Source organism: Cnephaeus nilssonii (genome assembly GCF_951640355.1).
Source record: "Cnephaeus nilssonii genome assembly, chromosome: 1".
Lineage (NCBI taxonomy): Eukaryota > Metazoa > Chordata > Mammalia > Chiroptera > Vespertilionidae > Cnephaeus > Cnephaeus nilssonii.
In genome coordinates this window covers 69,751,512-69,767,026 of record NC_137072.1, presented here as the reverse complement: position 1 = coordinate 69,767,026, position 15,515 = coordinate 69,751,512, and the positions used below count along the sequence as shown (strand labels likewise).

At 45.0% G+C, this 15,515-nt stretch overlaps 1 protein-coding gene across 1 annotated transcript in view; it reads left to right on the top strand.

The window, feature by feature from the left end:
- SEPTIN11 (septin 11) overlaps positions 1–13,998 on the top strand; it is an 82,480-nt gene extending 68,482 nt beyond the window's left edge. Inside the window, exons 7-10 of the mRNA XM_079769680.1 lie at positions 516–684; positions 2,633–2,765; positions 4,779–4,966; positions 8,463–13,998. Of these exons, the coding sequence (XP_079625806.1) occupies positions 516–684; positions 2,633–2,765; positions 4,779–4,966; positions 8,463–8,478 (506 nt within the window). The 3' untranslated portion in view covers positions 8,479–13,998. The remainder of the gene's footprint in view (positions 1–515; positions 685–2,632; positions 2,766–4,778; positions 4,967–8,462) is intronic.
- The last annotated feature ends 1,517 nt before the right edge of the window (positions 13,999–15,515 follow it).

The following is a 15,515-nucleotide window of genomic DNA, read 5'->3' as shown; positions in this document are numbered from 1 at the left end:
AGAGAGATAGAAATATCAGTAATGACAGAGAATCATTGATCTGTTGTCTCCTGCACACCCTCTGCTGGGGATAGAGCCCCTGACTGGCAAAGCATAACCTCCTGTTTTGTATGTGGACGTTCAACCACTGAGCCACACCTGCCAGGCTAGGCCTGTCTCTGACGCCAGACGTCCTGGTGTTTGAATATAGACTCTGCTTCCTCTGTGTGAGCTAATCCATGCTTCTGTGTCTACAAAGCAGGAGTCGTTATGAAGAGTAAAGACAGTATTTGTCTGTCTCCTCCCACAGTGCCCGGCACTGGGCAGGCACTTGGCAGTCACTCCTGTCGTCAATATTCTGGTCAAAGTCAGAAACGTTGTCTTCATTGGGAAGGGAGGTGGATCCAGTAGAGGATCTTCCGGTGGCTTTGAGCGATTTCAGGAGCAGTGGTGACAATATCTTGGACACATCCCCTCTGATTTTCAGTGACTGACCGCAGCCCCGCCCTCCGCTTCCCCTCCCCCGTCTCTTGCAGTGGAGAATGAAAACCATTGTGATTTTGTGAAACTGCGGGAGATGCTGATCCGCGTGAACATGGAAGACTTGCGAGAACAGACGCACACCCGCCACTATGAGTTGTATCGGCGCTGTAAGCTCGAGGAGATGGGGTTCAAGGACACCGACCCTGACAGCAAGCCCTTCAGGTATGCGGCCACCTGGCAGTCGGGTGTTCCAGGACAGTGGGGAAGGTGGAGTGTTGTGAGTCGCCGAAGTGCTTGTTGGATTGAACTGTTGGAGGAAAGCACCTGGTAGGGCAGGTAATCTCCTATTGCCAGGCAGTGTGGCAACCACTTTATCGGGATTGTCTACCATCGGCGTGGTTGATGTCATTGTCGTCATCCTCATTTTACAGAGGAGGAAACTAAGGCACTGGAGTGTAAACAACCAGCCCGAGGTCCTACAAGTAGGAAGTGTGACGGGTGCAGGGGGAGGTTTTGAACCCGTGCTCTTCATCGTGACACTCACAGAGGCACAGAGGCTGGCCCGGGCATTTACAAAGGCGCAGCTGCGCCTTAAGTTTGCCTCATTCATTTGTGCCAAATCGGTTTGACTTCCCAAGGCTTGCTCTTTCAGAAGTGCTCTGTTAGCTTCCAGTGGTTTGATGCAATTCTGACAACAAGTGAGTAGGAAAGTGGATAACTTAGAGAAAATTGCTTACAGTCCACATCTTTGATGGATGGAGATGAAGAGGCAAAATGTGAAGGGGAAAATATGGAAATGAATGCATAATTAGTGGCTTAGCAACGGCCCACGCCTTGTCAGAGCCACGTGTGGAGAGGGGCCTCCCAGGGAGGGTGCCAGGCCTGGTGAAGTCTCAGGGGAAGCGGGGGGCTGCCACGCCAGGCTCGCAGGAAAGGATTGCTTTGTCCAAACTGAGCCCTCACAATTTCTTCATGTAGATGTGCCGTGGATCTGGGCTCGGTGTCTTCTACTGATAGGAGAGGGGCCTGGGGGAGGTCCTCAGAAAAGACTATCTTCCTCCTCTTTTGTGGCAGCTAGAACTCCTACTCTGATACCTGGGAGCTGGCTGGCCATAGTGCCTGAGGCAGACTCCATGCCCCCAGATCTGAGCTGCCCTAGGGTGGTTGGGGTTTTTTTGGATTTGCTATAGAGATAGTTTGGAAACTAGGGAGAAGTAGCAATAGCACCTTATGAAACGCCAGCAAATGCTTCTCTGTTTGTATGGGTGTGGGTGTGGGATTTCTTAAGCTGTGTTACCGAAAGTAATATTTCCGTAAATATATTTGTCCTGACTTAGAGATCAAGCTGAGGCATGGCATTTGATTTAAACTATTGGGCTCTACGTTCTGGGGGAGACCGTCATGGGGAGGATGGGGTTTAAAATAAAAATAAGACTCCTCCCTGCTCTATTGTGATTGGTAATACAACTTTAAAAGTAGCAATTTTGTGAGATATCTTTAGGTATCCTAGTGGCTCTTGAGATGGTTCGCTGAGTGTGTTTTCTAAACTGGGGACAGGAGGGAAATGAGGGGGGAGGGTAATATTTGTTAAGCACAAAGTGCTTTACTCACTCTGCCCCCATTCATTCCCAGAATCATATCCCTGGAAGGTAAGTCCTACTGTATCCACCCACATCTTATGCATTGAGGCTTAGAGGCTGTGCCCTTGCCTAGATGAGTCAGTCCCTCGCTATGGCCAGAACTCAAGCCTTGATCTGTCTGGCCCTAGTACCCATGCATTTATCTCCCTACACACACCACCTCTCTCTCCTAAAAGTCATAATCATATCTTCGGGGTCTACCTGGTGTGCTGATCTGGAAGATACCAGCCAGCCCAGCCCAGACTTTCTGTGTATGAATATGTGGGATAAAGCTTGGCCAGTAGGAGACAGCCTGTTAGTGCTGCCCTGTGCTACCATCGGGCACATCCTTATGGACTCATCCTTGTTCTTGATGCACTTGTCTTTCTGATCACCGCAAAACTAAAGAGAAGATGGTGCCCTTTTCTGTGTCTTTGACATGGTCAGTGGCAGCCTCATCTTATTTTTGGAAGATGGTGAATAGAAACTCTATGAACTGAGGTTTCTTATGCAGTTTTATGACATTGTCCTTGTTTGTGACTTTTGAATAGTCTTCAGGAGACATACGAAGCAAAAAGGAATGAATTTCTGGGAGAACTTCAGAAGAAAGAAGAAGAAATGAGACAAATGTTTGTTATGAGAGTGAAGGAGAAAGAAGCTGAACTTAAAGAGGCAGAGAAAGAGGTAAGCCATCTACCTGTCCTTTTTCAAGGGAGAGAAATAAGCAAGGTGTTGTATTAATACTACACGTTAAGTATTAATACCTTCTCCAAACATTTTATCACTTGCATGGCATACTATCCTAGCAAGAAAAGCAGATGAGATATTCTCATCCCCGTTTTACAGATGATAAAACTGAGTTATAAAGGTTAAGCAATTTATGCAGTCACATACCTAGTTAATAGCAAAGCTGAAACTAAAACTCGATCTTAGGTCTCCAGACCTGGTCCCATTTTCTTCGTACCTCTGTATTTCCTCAGTGTACACGTCTTGAAATAAGAGATTTCAGGTTCTGTGGTTGTTATTATGTTTAGTCTATCAGCCAATTCAGTTAGCTAAACAGTGGATGGCCCCTTCAGCACTGATAGGTGATGGTCTCTGTATACCAAGTATGTCAAACTCGAGGCATGTGGCTCGCTGGCCGCAAGTTTGACATGCTTGCCACCGTACCTCTGCTCACGCTTCCCTTTGTGGGCATGCACTCTCTACTCCAACATCCCTTTGACTTCTGTCATTCCTCAGGACCAGGCCAATGAACTGCTTCCTAGAAGTTCCCATGGATTTCTGCTATAACACTCATCCTAGTGGGAGAGAGAGAGAGAGGACACTCATCCTATTGAGAGAGAGAGAGAGAGAGAGAGAGAGACAGAAATATGTTTGCCCCATGAGTATCTCGAGTACTTGACTGATAGTGCAATACATTTACAAATAAAACTGTTTAATTAATTTCCTCACCATCCCCTTTTAATTGATCCTGATAAAGACAACTGAAACTTAGAGCCCTAGATGGTTTGGCTCAGTGGATAGAGTGTCAGCCTGCAGACTGGAGGGTCCCAGATTTGATTCCAGTCAAGGGCACATGCCCGGGTTGTGGGCTCGATCCCCAGTGCGGGGTGTGCAGGAGGCAGCCGATCAATGATTCTCTGTCATCATTGATGTTTCTATCTCTCTCTCCCTCTCTCTTCCTCTGAAATCAATAAAAATATATATTTTTAAAAAGACAATTGAAACTTAGCGATTAAGAACTACTCTTATCACTAGGGTGAGTCTCTTATTAGGAGCATGGATAATTTTTCTTCCTTATGCTCTTTACAATGAATATGTATTTTATTATCAGAAATCTAGAGGCCTGGTGCATGAAATGTGTGTGGGGGGGGGGGCGTGTCCCCTCAGGGGATGTCCGACTGCTGGCAGTTGGACAACCCTCTTGCAATTTGGGACCCCTTGCTCCTTATCGCCTGCCTGCTCGCTGCTCCTTACTGCTCGGCTCGCTGCACCTTAGCACTGCCACGGAGGCGGGAGAGGCTCCCACCACCACTGCTGTGCTCACCAGCCATGAGCCCGGCTTGTGGCTGAGCAGCACTCACCTGTGGGAGCACACTGACCACCAGGGGGCAGCTCTGCATTGAGCATCTGCCCCCTGGTGGTCAGTGCACATCATAGCAACCGGTCGTTCTTTTTTTTTTTATTATTTAATATATTTTATTGATTTTCCACAGAGAGGAAGGGAGAGGGATAGAGAGTTAGAAACATCGATGAGAGAGAAACATCGACCAGCTGCCTCCTGCACACCCCCCACTGGGAATGTGCCTGCAACCAAGGTACGTGCCCTTGACCGGAATCGAACCTGGGACCCTTGAGTCCGCAGGCTGACGCTCTATCCACTGAGCCAAACCAGTTTCGGCGCGACCGGTCGTTCTGGTCGTTCTGCAGTAACAGTCACTTAGGCTTTTATTATATAGAAGTGTGTAAGGGTCCCCTTTGGCTCCACAGGGTCCACGTGTCAAAGGAGAACAGGGTTCCACAGGGTGCTTTCCTGTCTCCATATGGCTCTTCCCAGAGCACCGGCCGCTGCTGCGCTTCTGTAATTAGAGCACAGACAGCAGCGTGGCGCAGGCCTTGTTCTGAGCAGGTCCGAGTAACCTCATACCGGTCTGCTTGCTACTCCCTTCACCAAGCTTGTCCTGCCCTCTCCAGCTCCACGAGAAGTTTGACCTCCTGAAGCGGACACACCAAGAAGAGAAGAAGAAAGTGGAAGACAAGAAGAAGGAGCTGGAGGAGGAGGTGAACAACTTCCAGAAGAAGAAGGCGGCTGCCCAGTTGCTGCAGACCCAGGCCCAGCAGTCTGGGGCCCAGCAAACCAAGAAAGACAAGGATAAGAAAAAGTAAGCAGGTGTCCCCCCGGTGCTGGAGCCCTCTAACAGTTTATTCCTCCTGCATGTCTCTGCTTTTCCCATTTCCAGACTGGAAACTGGTCTGTTACCAGGAAGATCCAAGCAAGTATTTTCTCCACAGTGCAGGGAAGAAGATACAGGTTTTTAAAGTATTTCTAAAGGGTACACAAACATTGCTTTATGGGGCTTGGCCACATGACCCAGCAGTCAGGACTGGACTCACTTTTGTCTCCAGTCTCGTCTTCTGCACCAACACTAGGACTTTGGGGAAGACGGTTTATTTCTCTCACGACCCTTCGGAGACGGTCCTCGTGACTCCCGATAAAGAGCATCCTAAAGTTACGATGGATACAGTTATTTTTCTAGTCTGCATTGTTAGGCTTGATAAGCCAGTCATTGGTCCCCAAATGAAAGATTTGGAAGAACTGCTAGTGGCCACTAGTTTTCCTCTAAATTCAACAAGATGATTAGTTGTTTTATTGCGAAAATGGGGTCACAATCCCATCCAGTTAAGACCATCCGCAACTACCCTCAAGACACGCCTGTACCCACGCACAGAAAAACATTTTTAAACATGGCTTTGGTTTAATGAGCCAAAGGGTCAGAGCCTGCTCTCGTGTTGGTCACTTCCCATGATGCTCCAGTGGCAGCTCCCGAATCCACTGGAGCTCAGGGCCTGCCTTGTCATTCTCCGGTGATTTGAAGTTTCATGTCAAATCCCTTAAAGACCAGACAGTGCAGTTTAAGGCATTAGCTGCTGGTTTGACAGGAGGCTCGGGGTCAGCGAGATGCCTGGAAAAGCTGTGTGTGGCTGGATGGCCACCCAGGCAGTGCTCTCAGGGCAGCAATAGGAACACTCGGAAATTGCTTGGGATTCTTGCTGTCCATCCTGAGACGCTAACATTCTAGGGGAAAAGCTGACAAGTAAACCATAAAAATGGTGGCACTCGAGCAGGCAAAGACCCTTTTTTTTAAATGTAGACGATAGGATTGAGTCTGCACAGGAATTGAGACCCGCCATAGGGACTGGTCGCTGTGTCTTGGTGAACAGACTCCCCTTGAGGAATCGTGTCACGAAGCCCATGGTAGAAATCAAAACGCACTGCTGCCGTGACACACGGAGAGTGCTTCACATTGTACTCTGCACGCTGGGCAAGCTCGGAGGCAGCAGAGAGTGCATGCGGAGGGCAAGGGGCAGGCACGTTTTCTAGGCCATGGAGAGGCGTCAGTGTGGAGGAGGTGTGACTTTAACGGGGTTGGTACCGACCCAAGTGACGCGAGGACCCCAAGGGCCGAAAACTTAGTTATGCTAGATGAGTTCTGGCTAACGATTGCCTCGAACACAATCTAGTCCAGGAAAGCTCTTTGTAGCTACGCACACCGGCAGAGCGTCGGCCACTGGCCGTGACGCTCCCCGTGCTGAGCCAGTACAGCAGCTGTTGCGGTGAAGACAAACGGAAAGCCATTTGACATCAGACCTTTGTTGACCCACTCACCCAAGACAGAAATAGGGATAGGGGTGTGTGTGTGTGTGTCTGTGTGTCTGTGTGTGTCTGTGTGTCTGCATCTATAGGCATGAATGAAACAGGAAAAGCTGCTGACTCCCAGCTTAGAAAACCCAAAGCTAAGTCTTTCTTATCCTGAAGCACTAACGTATGTAAAGGTATATATTTTAGAACTAGAAGTGTTTATAAAAGACCAGCAATGTTCTAAGGATATTTCACGTATACTGGATGTGCCTTTAAGCAATAAAAATTCCAAGAGCTGATCGGTATTGTGCCTCCATTTAAAGAAAAAAAAAAATCTATCTAGTAACAGACTTGCCAGCATAGGGAGGTTTTCCCTTGCCCTGTTGAGCATCTCAGGTTATTTTCTTCCCGTCCTTGGGCCTTAGCGACGTCTGATGCTCTCAGTGTGCATATGTGCAATGTGCATACGTATTTCAAGTATGTGTGGATTCTACTTTGGCCTCATTTATATATTCTCATGTATTATTCGTGGAATTAGGGTTAATTTGGTGCGCAGGAGTCACCAGGTTTTGTGCCTGCCCATGGCACGTAGTTTTCAGTAACTTCTAGGTTTTCACCCTTTTCCACACTTGACCCTTTGAGCAGTGAAATCCACTGCCGGTTGGAGTCCTGAAGTGTAAAATTAAATAAAACAAAAACAAAAGCAGCACCACTCCTCCGACTGCCGGTGGAGAGTTCTGAGGAGAGAGGACCACAGACAGACAGAAGCCGGGGTCCCCAGAGCAGCACTCGCGTAAATGGAAGACTCTTTCCTCCACGGGCAGCCGCGGGAGAGGCTGGGTCCGTGTGCAGCTACTCGGAGCTGGCCTCGTTCTAGGGAGAGAACAACAGAAGAGAGGCTTATTTATTCACCTGCTATGTTCCCCCCGCAGAGCCTGACTCAGTGTTTCTCATAGTTCTAAATTCTGTTTTTTTCTATTTTAATGACATGCTCCCTTTCTAACGTAGGTAAGGCTTTATCCTTCTCCTTGACCTGTAGTGGCATGAGATCACATAACATTTCCTAAGATTACAGACAAAGTAGAACTAACCCTGGCACTGCCATTAGCTGGACCCCACCTCCTGCCATCTCTGGCCACCAAGTCACTTTCCTTGTTTGCGGCTACACCGCAGTGGTGGGACTGCCCGACGGTAAGTTGTTCAGTGGACAGTGTTCATCTTTTCGGAGGAGTTTGCACAACTTGCCAGCAGCCATTTGCTGGTTACGATACATTCAAAAGAAAGTTTTAAAATTCGTCATTTTAAAACTGTACCTGGCTGGCATCTGATAACTATAGTTTATACAGTCATCCACTCACTTTTTATTTATTTTTTTATTGACTCTTGCTAAGGAATGAAGTTGCATGATTTGGACTTGCCTACAGTTAGACGTGTGGATCTGGGATTTGGCACTGCCTTGAACCTGTACGAGGGGAAGGCTCCTGGCATTGCTCTGGCTGTAACCACGTACTGATTGTCCCTTTTCATTTCCTTCCCAAGTGGATCAATAGCATGTCCTCCATCCACTGTATTGCAACCCCCAAGTTAATTATTCAAAGTCATTTGTAGCATATTTATTCTCTTACTCCAGGAGCTCAGAAATGGAAGATGCAACTCCTCTTTAGTACAGATGGGAGACCCAAATCTAACACAATAGATAATGGTTTTGTGTTATTGGACAAAATGAAAATCAAACAGTAAATCTCCTCCCATTAGAGCACGTAGTGGTCTCACGGAGCCACCTGTGGATTCTAAATTACATGCAAATGGGAACTAACCACGTGTTCTTTAATTCAGTATCAAAGCGTTGCTTTTGCTTGTCATGTAGAACAGCTTGTTCAGATTTTTGGTTTCGATGTCTGTCGGTTCCATAATCATTGCATGAGCATTCACCATCACCAAACGCTGGTGCTGGCGCTAATTTCCCTTCCTTTTTTGTTATTATTGCTAACTTTTTTGTTTTGTTTTTTAACTTGCAGTGCAAGCTTCACATAAAGCCTGGCAAGCCAAGGATGGTCCCACATTCACCTGCTTTTGCAGTAATATTGTATCGCTGCCATCTGTGTCCTTTTTTTTTTTTTTACCTTTCCCCAGATACCAATAACTCTTAACTCATTTTGCTGAATGTTGTTGGGTGCTGGAAAGTGATAGAACAAGGGAATGACAGCAAAAGCTCTGTGCAGCTGGACTTTGCCTCTGGAAGTAAATGAGTTGCCTTTCATGCCTGTTCTGAGTGGCGGCAGGAAGCATGCCTGCTACTTGTATGTTGCTTTGGACGGAGGGAAGGAGGGTAAATTGCTACATGTTCGTCTGACAGGAGAACTCACCTCCTCGGCAGCTGAACCATAAACCTGAATATCCATGACAACTTACTGTTCTTAATTATTCATGGTGGCAAAAGCCCTGAATTCACTCTGTCTCTTCTCCACACCCACCCCAAACCCAAGATAGCTTTGCACGTAGGCAGGCCGGTGGGTAAGCTGTGTATGACTTTTGAACTTGCATGGATTGCTCACTATTATAATAACATTGTTTGGTCTGGGTTGTGGGTCTGTTCAGACTGACTGTCTCTGCTTATGGCTTTAAAAATGTGTCTGAACCCCTATCTCTCAAATTCTGGCCAAGTTGAACTGTAAGCGGATCAAGGCTACACTGATAAAAGTGAACATAATCATAGTTTCATAATCGGCAATCTCAAAAGTTGGATAAAGCAACATTGCTTAGAAGAAGCTACTAAGATGATGGGCTTGCCACAGCCTCCTTACTACTCAGAATTAGCAGTCTTCCATAAACACCGAAATCTGCTCTCTGGGTGGAGAGGAAGACCTAACGACTGACGCCAGGGATTCGGTACCTCCAATAACATTTTTCAATAATCAGGAGAAGAAAATTTTCAGAAATCCTTCAAATAAAAAGTGTGTTGTAAATTGTGTATCATCTGCAGTACAAATTTGAGGGTGACTTGTCAATTTCAGGTAGAAATGGGAAGGAACATAACACAAACCCACAAGTCAAAGAAAGTAGAAATTCAACTTCACCTCCAACCTCCTTGCATAGGGTCCTTTTGCTATTTGGCAATAAAGGGAAGAAAAAATATTACAGCTGGTCTTTCAAATCCAGCTGTCTTGAAGGAATTTCCTCACCTTTCCCTTCACAACTAGCTCACCTCCCTCTTTATGCCAATCAATGAAGGTTAGGACTAACCCATATGCCATGACATAGGCTACCCCCCATTGTTGTATGGAAATGGGCATATGTAACCTTTTTTCCATACTGTTCCTTTATAAGGCTTATCCTTTCGTCTTGATTTTTCCCCCCTTCTAATAACAAGATCCTACCAGCTTTCCCTCTAACTCTATAGTCTCCTGTTTCTTACATTAAAGACTGCATTTCTCATGAACCCGATGCTTTATTTCCTTCTGCATTTTCCTCTGGACTTACTAGTCCTACATAAATAGCATAGAATACACTGCCCCTCCCCTGACACACACACACACACACACACACACACACACTATTAAGTCTATAGATGATTCCAGTAAATACTATTTTTCCCTTCTTTTGGTCCTCAGTCATACTCGTAGGGAAAAAGAATGGTCTTCCATGAACTGATTTGGCTTAATTAGACCAAGTTAAGAAATCGGTTTCATTGGAGCACTAAGTTGGGACAGAAACTACAAACTAGGAGCAGCATTAGTGGTATTGAGACAAGTTTCAGAGTAACTGGGCCAAGGTTTCTGGTTTTGTCTTTTTTTTTTTTTTAACGATTCTAGTGTGATGCTGGCTGTGGAGCAGCAGCTATCGGATGGCTTGCTGATTCTAACCACGGGCTGTACTTGCTCATTTGCTTGCACCAGACAAAAGCTTGAATCCTTGTGTTGTATGCTTGTCCCAACTGCTGCTTGTGTGAGCATTTTTGTGCTTTGTAACAGGAAATACACTTCTAAATTCTCAAAATGCATCACTTTAAAGCGAGCCTCGCCTTGAAAGGCATCCAGCTGACTTTGATTCCAAGATTGTTGATTTTTTTCCCATTAAATTTTTCACAGTAAGATAAATCATATGGAGAGTCAGAGAATAAAAAACCAGAAGAAATATATAGACTATAGAAGCTTTTTAAAAATGCATTGCTTCCGAACTTTCTCCTACCCCTGCTCCCTGGCCCTGTTTAGTTTGTTATTGCTGTCCTTCTTTCTGTATCTGTGCCTTTTTTCACAGTAGTCCTTGGCTCTGCACGGAGTAAATGATACCCTCCAATCTAATTGGATGTGCTTTCGCCTTTGCATGTAAGTACGGTAGTAAGCAACCTTTGAGGTTTTTGACTTTAAAATTAGAGAAACATCTGGGATAGGTGGATTTTTTTTTTTTCTTTTCGGAGGGGGAAAGGGAGGTGATGGTTTGAGAAGCTTTTGGTTTAAAAATAAAAGCTCACTACATTTAAAATGGCCAATTTTATATCTTTTTCACGAGAAATACATGGATTCAATTTTTCTTTGATATCAATATGGAAGTCAGACATTACTAGCCCCCCACACAGCACTGTGGGTGTCAGCAGATATTACAGAGCGCCCTGGGTCCCATGTAAATACAGTTAGAATGAGAAACTGCCACCTCCCACTGGAGGAAATCAAGAGGAAACATTGCTTATGCTAGGCTGCCTCTATGGCTGTTGAATTTTTTGTGATCTTGCTTGAATGGCCTGGCCCTCGTGCTAACTGCTGGCAGTGATCGCCTCTATTTTTTAAGCCGGACGGCTCCAGCTGGCCCCTCCCCACATCTCGTGTCCAACCACAATGGCCAGCCTCGGGCCTCTCCCAGACTTCAGATACCGTAGCAGTTGTGCACGCAGTAGGATGTGGTGGGAAGACATTTATGAGAATTTGTTGGGAGGTCAGACTTTTCCAGCTTCGGCTCTTTATTAACTGGTCAGGGTTCTGGCCAAAAAGGGCACCTCCGACGGGGACATTTAACGTAAAGCTGGGCACAGGCTACTACCTTCCTCCTCTGCTTTGTAATCTCACCAGCAACAAAAACATTCTTCACATCTGTGCACCCCAAACAAATGGTTTCCTCGCTTCCTTGACATACCCAGGTGTTTCGCATACAGTGTGATCAGGTTTTTCAGCTGTTACCACCCTTGTCATACTGTCTGTGTGTGGTCCTACCAAAACTGTCCATTCAGACCACCTGCTTTCTCATTTGCAAGTGTTTGAAACTGTCAAGTCTCGGCTTCCAGAAGTCTTGGTTCCATTAACAGAATATGTATGTATGACTCTTGAGTGGAAATTATGACCTACAAAGTCTAGATTGTACGTAGGTATGAAGGGGATTTTTTTTAATAAATTGAAAATTAAGCTGTGAACAGCATTAGAACTTTGTCTGTTTCTTAATTTTAAAATATGCTGATATGCCTTAAACTGTAGTAGATCATTGTCATTTTGCTATTGGAAAATAACCAATGTGTTCCTAAAACTGTTGTGTAATCTACTTTCAGTGTTAATGCAAAATTGTCATCTATGTAAGCTGCATGTTAGCCTTGTCTTTTTTTTTTAAACTAAAATAATTGTATTGATGTGAAGCATATCATTTTTTCAAGTATGAAGGTAATCACTTAGCAAACATGCTCAGTAATGTGGTGTCTGTTACAGTAGGAGAGTGTGGCCAGGTAATCTATGCATATATCACTAGTGCCAACACACAACGTGGGGGGAAATATATTTTTACCCAAACATTGTGTGCCCTTTTGTGAGTTCTTTTAGTCCCTGTTGGATATGCACATGCACCCATGCCGATTACATGGGGAAAAAGACAGGGAAGAGCCCCCGGCTTCCCTGCCTCGTCTGGTGGGCAGCACCCATCTCGCCAAGATACCGTCTGGGGTCCTGTGCTTCACATGCCATCTCTACCACTTGCTCCCCCATCCCCAGGCCCTTCCGTCCTGGCCCGTGTCCCCCGGTGCCCACCGCCCAGGCCCAGCGGAGGCACCTCTTCGCGCCTGGCCCTTGCTGCCAGCCCTCCTGCGCTCACACCTGTGCTCGGGAAGTCGTCCCTTTAACTGACACTGCTGTCCTTTCCCAGTTCGTTACAGAGACGCTCTTACTTTTAAGCCTGTATGAACCACATTTGAATCTGAACTTTCTTTTTTCTCTTCTGTAGCTTCTTCTTTATGTAACCATCCTGTTGACAAGCCCTACTCTCTCCTAATGGACATAGAACATTAGAAGAGCAGGAGCTGTCTGTTCACACGTGTTGGGGAAGAGTTACCTCATTTCCACCATCGCCTCCTTTTCAAGTCTGGGTTGAATATTTCACTGTTGTTTGTATTTGTCAATGTCTGTTTACAAGCCACTACCCATAGTGGTTACTAAAGTGACTTATCACTACCAAAAAGTTATACTATTTACAAGGAAATCGAGTGAAACAGAACTGGGGGCCAAGACCCAAGGTAGCCCTGTGTTGGGACCCTCTTGCTTAGCCGTCAGGTTCTTGACGTTGCTGTCCAAGAATTCATGGCAGGTGCCCTGACCTGAGGTGGCCCCACCCGCAGGGTTCACACACTTGACCTCATGTTAACTCCATACCTCCCCCCCATGAATGACATTCTGAACAACCCCATTAGGACCCTCTCAACCATAAACCAGGCCATGAGATCTGGGCAACATTTTTCTTCCCTTTGTTAATTTTATGGGTTGTTTGGGAGTTTGTGTTTGTTTTTGTTTTTTTTCTTAAATATTTGGTATTGCATGAACAGAGATGGCTGCATCTTTCTTTGGTGTGTTCTATTGATACAATGTTTTTATTTTTCAGCTGACCATCTGCCTCTTGAGAGAGAGAAGTGGGCATCCTTCCTTTAAATTCACGAACTTCTGTTGTTTTATTTGACTCTCTCTGTTACCTGCATCCCTTATTCAGCTGTTTTGGGATTTTGTTTTGAGAGAAAAAAGAAAAAAAGCCAGTTCTGCTTTATGTATTGGTTATTCAAACTTAGTTTTGGTATCAAAATTAAGCTAGTTTTAAGCTCAAGGAGAAATTTAAGTGAAGTCACAGAACTCTCTTAAAATGGTCTCATCTCAGACACACACACAAAAAACCTTTTGCTGTCACTGAGGTTTTGACCTACATGTTTCAAATATGCCAGTACTGGGTCCTTTTCTGCCTCTGGGACTCAATTTCTTTTTAAAATAACTTTCTGGTCCATCCCTGCCTTTGGATTTATGTGAAGCTCTGCTTTACCCTCTGTCCAGAGTTGTGTTTGGGACCATGGGAAGTGAACCGCGAACAAGCACCTAGCCTGCCCAGACAACAGCCTCGTTAGCAGTGGTTCTGACCCACAGCCTTCTCAGAATTACCCAGGTGGCTTTAAGTTACCCTTTGACTTCACTACTTGTCTATGGTTTTTGCTTGTTTCCATCATTTTTCAGCCCCACAGTAGGTAGAGCACAAAAACGTTGTTGGCACGCGTTGCGTGTGATGAAGATCCTTTGGAATGTCCCCTCTACTTAAGAATGGTGACACATGCCCTAGCTGGTTTGGCTCAGTGGATAGAGCATCAGGCTGCGGACTGAAAGGTCCCGGGTTCGATTCCGGTCAAGGGCATGTGCCTTGGTTGCGGGCACATCCCCAGTGGGGGGTGTGCAGGAGGCAGCTGATCGATGTTTCTCTCTCATCGATGTTTCTAGCTCTCTATCCCTCTCCCTCTTCTGTAAAAAATTAATAAAATATATATTTAAAAAAAAGAAAAAGAAAAAAAAAAAAGAATGGTGACACAGGCTTCTGTTGGAAGGTGAGATAAAGGAACAGCCCCTGCCTCTTGAATCATGTAATTCTTGGAAAGAAGTTTAGAGCAATTAGCTGAGCAAGCTGTATTTTTTTACTTAGACACTGCAATTAAATGCAATAGTCAGATTCGTCTGAGCCATAAATGATCAGATTATGAGTAAAGAGCCGTCCCCTCAAGGATAGAAATCTGCTAGTGACCAGTAGCTGGAGGGGGTAGATGGGTGGGTACTCACTCATTTAATGCCAGGACATGACAAATTAACACACCAATTATATAGTAAACTATTGCCTGTGAAACCACTGTTGTCACTAAGTAAAAAACTTTTAATTTTTAAACTCATTTTTAATATTTTAATACCAACTTTACCCATCATTTAAAAAACAAATTCTGCATCCAGTTGTAGACATTTATTGACCAATATTTAAAAAATCAAATTAGGCAGGATTATTTTAAGTAGGGAAATATGTAGTCTAGTGTTGCTATTCCTTTTTTCCCTTTTTAGTCCTCAGATTAAAGGGAGTGTAATAGTAATCATCTTAATGGAGGGACTGGGGAACAAGCTATTCTAAGTAGATTGGCCTCTGATCAGTTACCAAGGGAAAGCTGATCATGGACACACACGATTGGTCAGATGCCTGCCAATCTCTCCCTTTAGCTGGCATTTTACTCCAATAGGGTGCCTTTTCTCAAGTGCTGATAACACTGGTAGGTTCTCAGGTTCTGGCTGTGAAACCATCGCAGAGCTAATGATCATCAGTAATAAAAATTCATTTCCATGGTTGACTGAAAAAGTAAAGCAAGAATTGATCCCCCCCCCCCAAAAAAAAAGAATTGATCCCCAAAACCTATTTGCATTGGTAACAAGCTATTTTCCATTCAATCTTTAAAAATATTACTTGGTTTCAAATACAGGCTGTGCTTTATTGCTCCAGGTGTGGCCTGGATGGTCTGCTGGAGGCTGCCGCAGCACTGGTAGAGAGATTGATTTCCTGAATCAGTATGTGCTGAAGGGCAGATAAAATTAGGTCATCTTTCTAATATGCTTGGCCAAACTTTTCCCCATCAACTATACCTTCAAATGAAACGTCCTTCATAGTTATTTTAGTTTTATTTTTTGCCTATCGTTGGCCCAGCTTACGGATAAAAAGTTCCAATATCTGAAAAACTAAGGGCATAATTTTCACTGTATTCAAATGACATTTCTACACAAAACCTTTTGCTTGGCAGATGACTTATTTTCTACCCTGGAGAT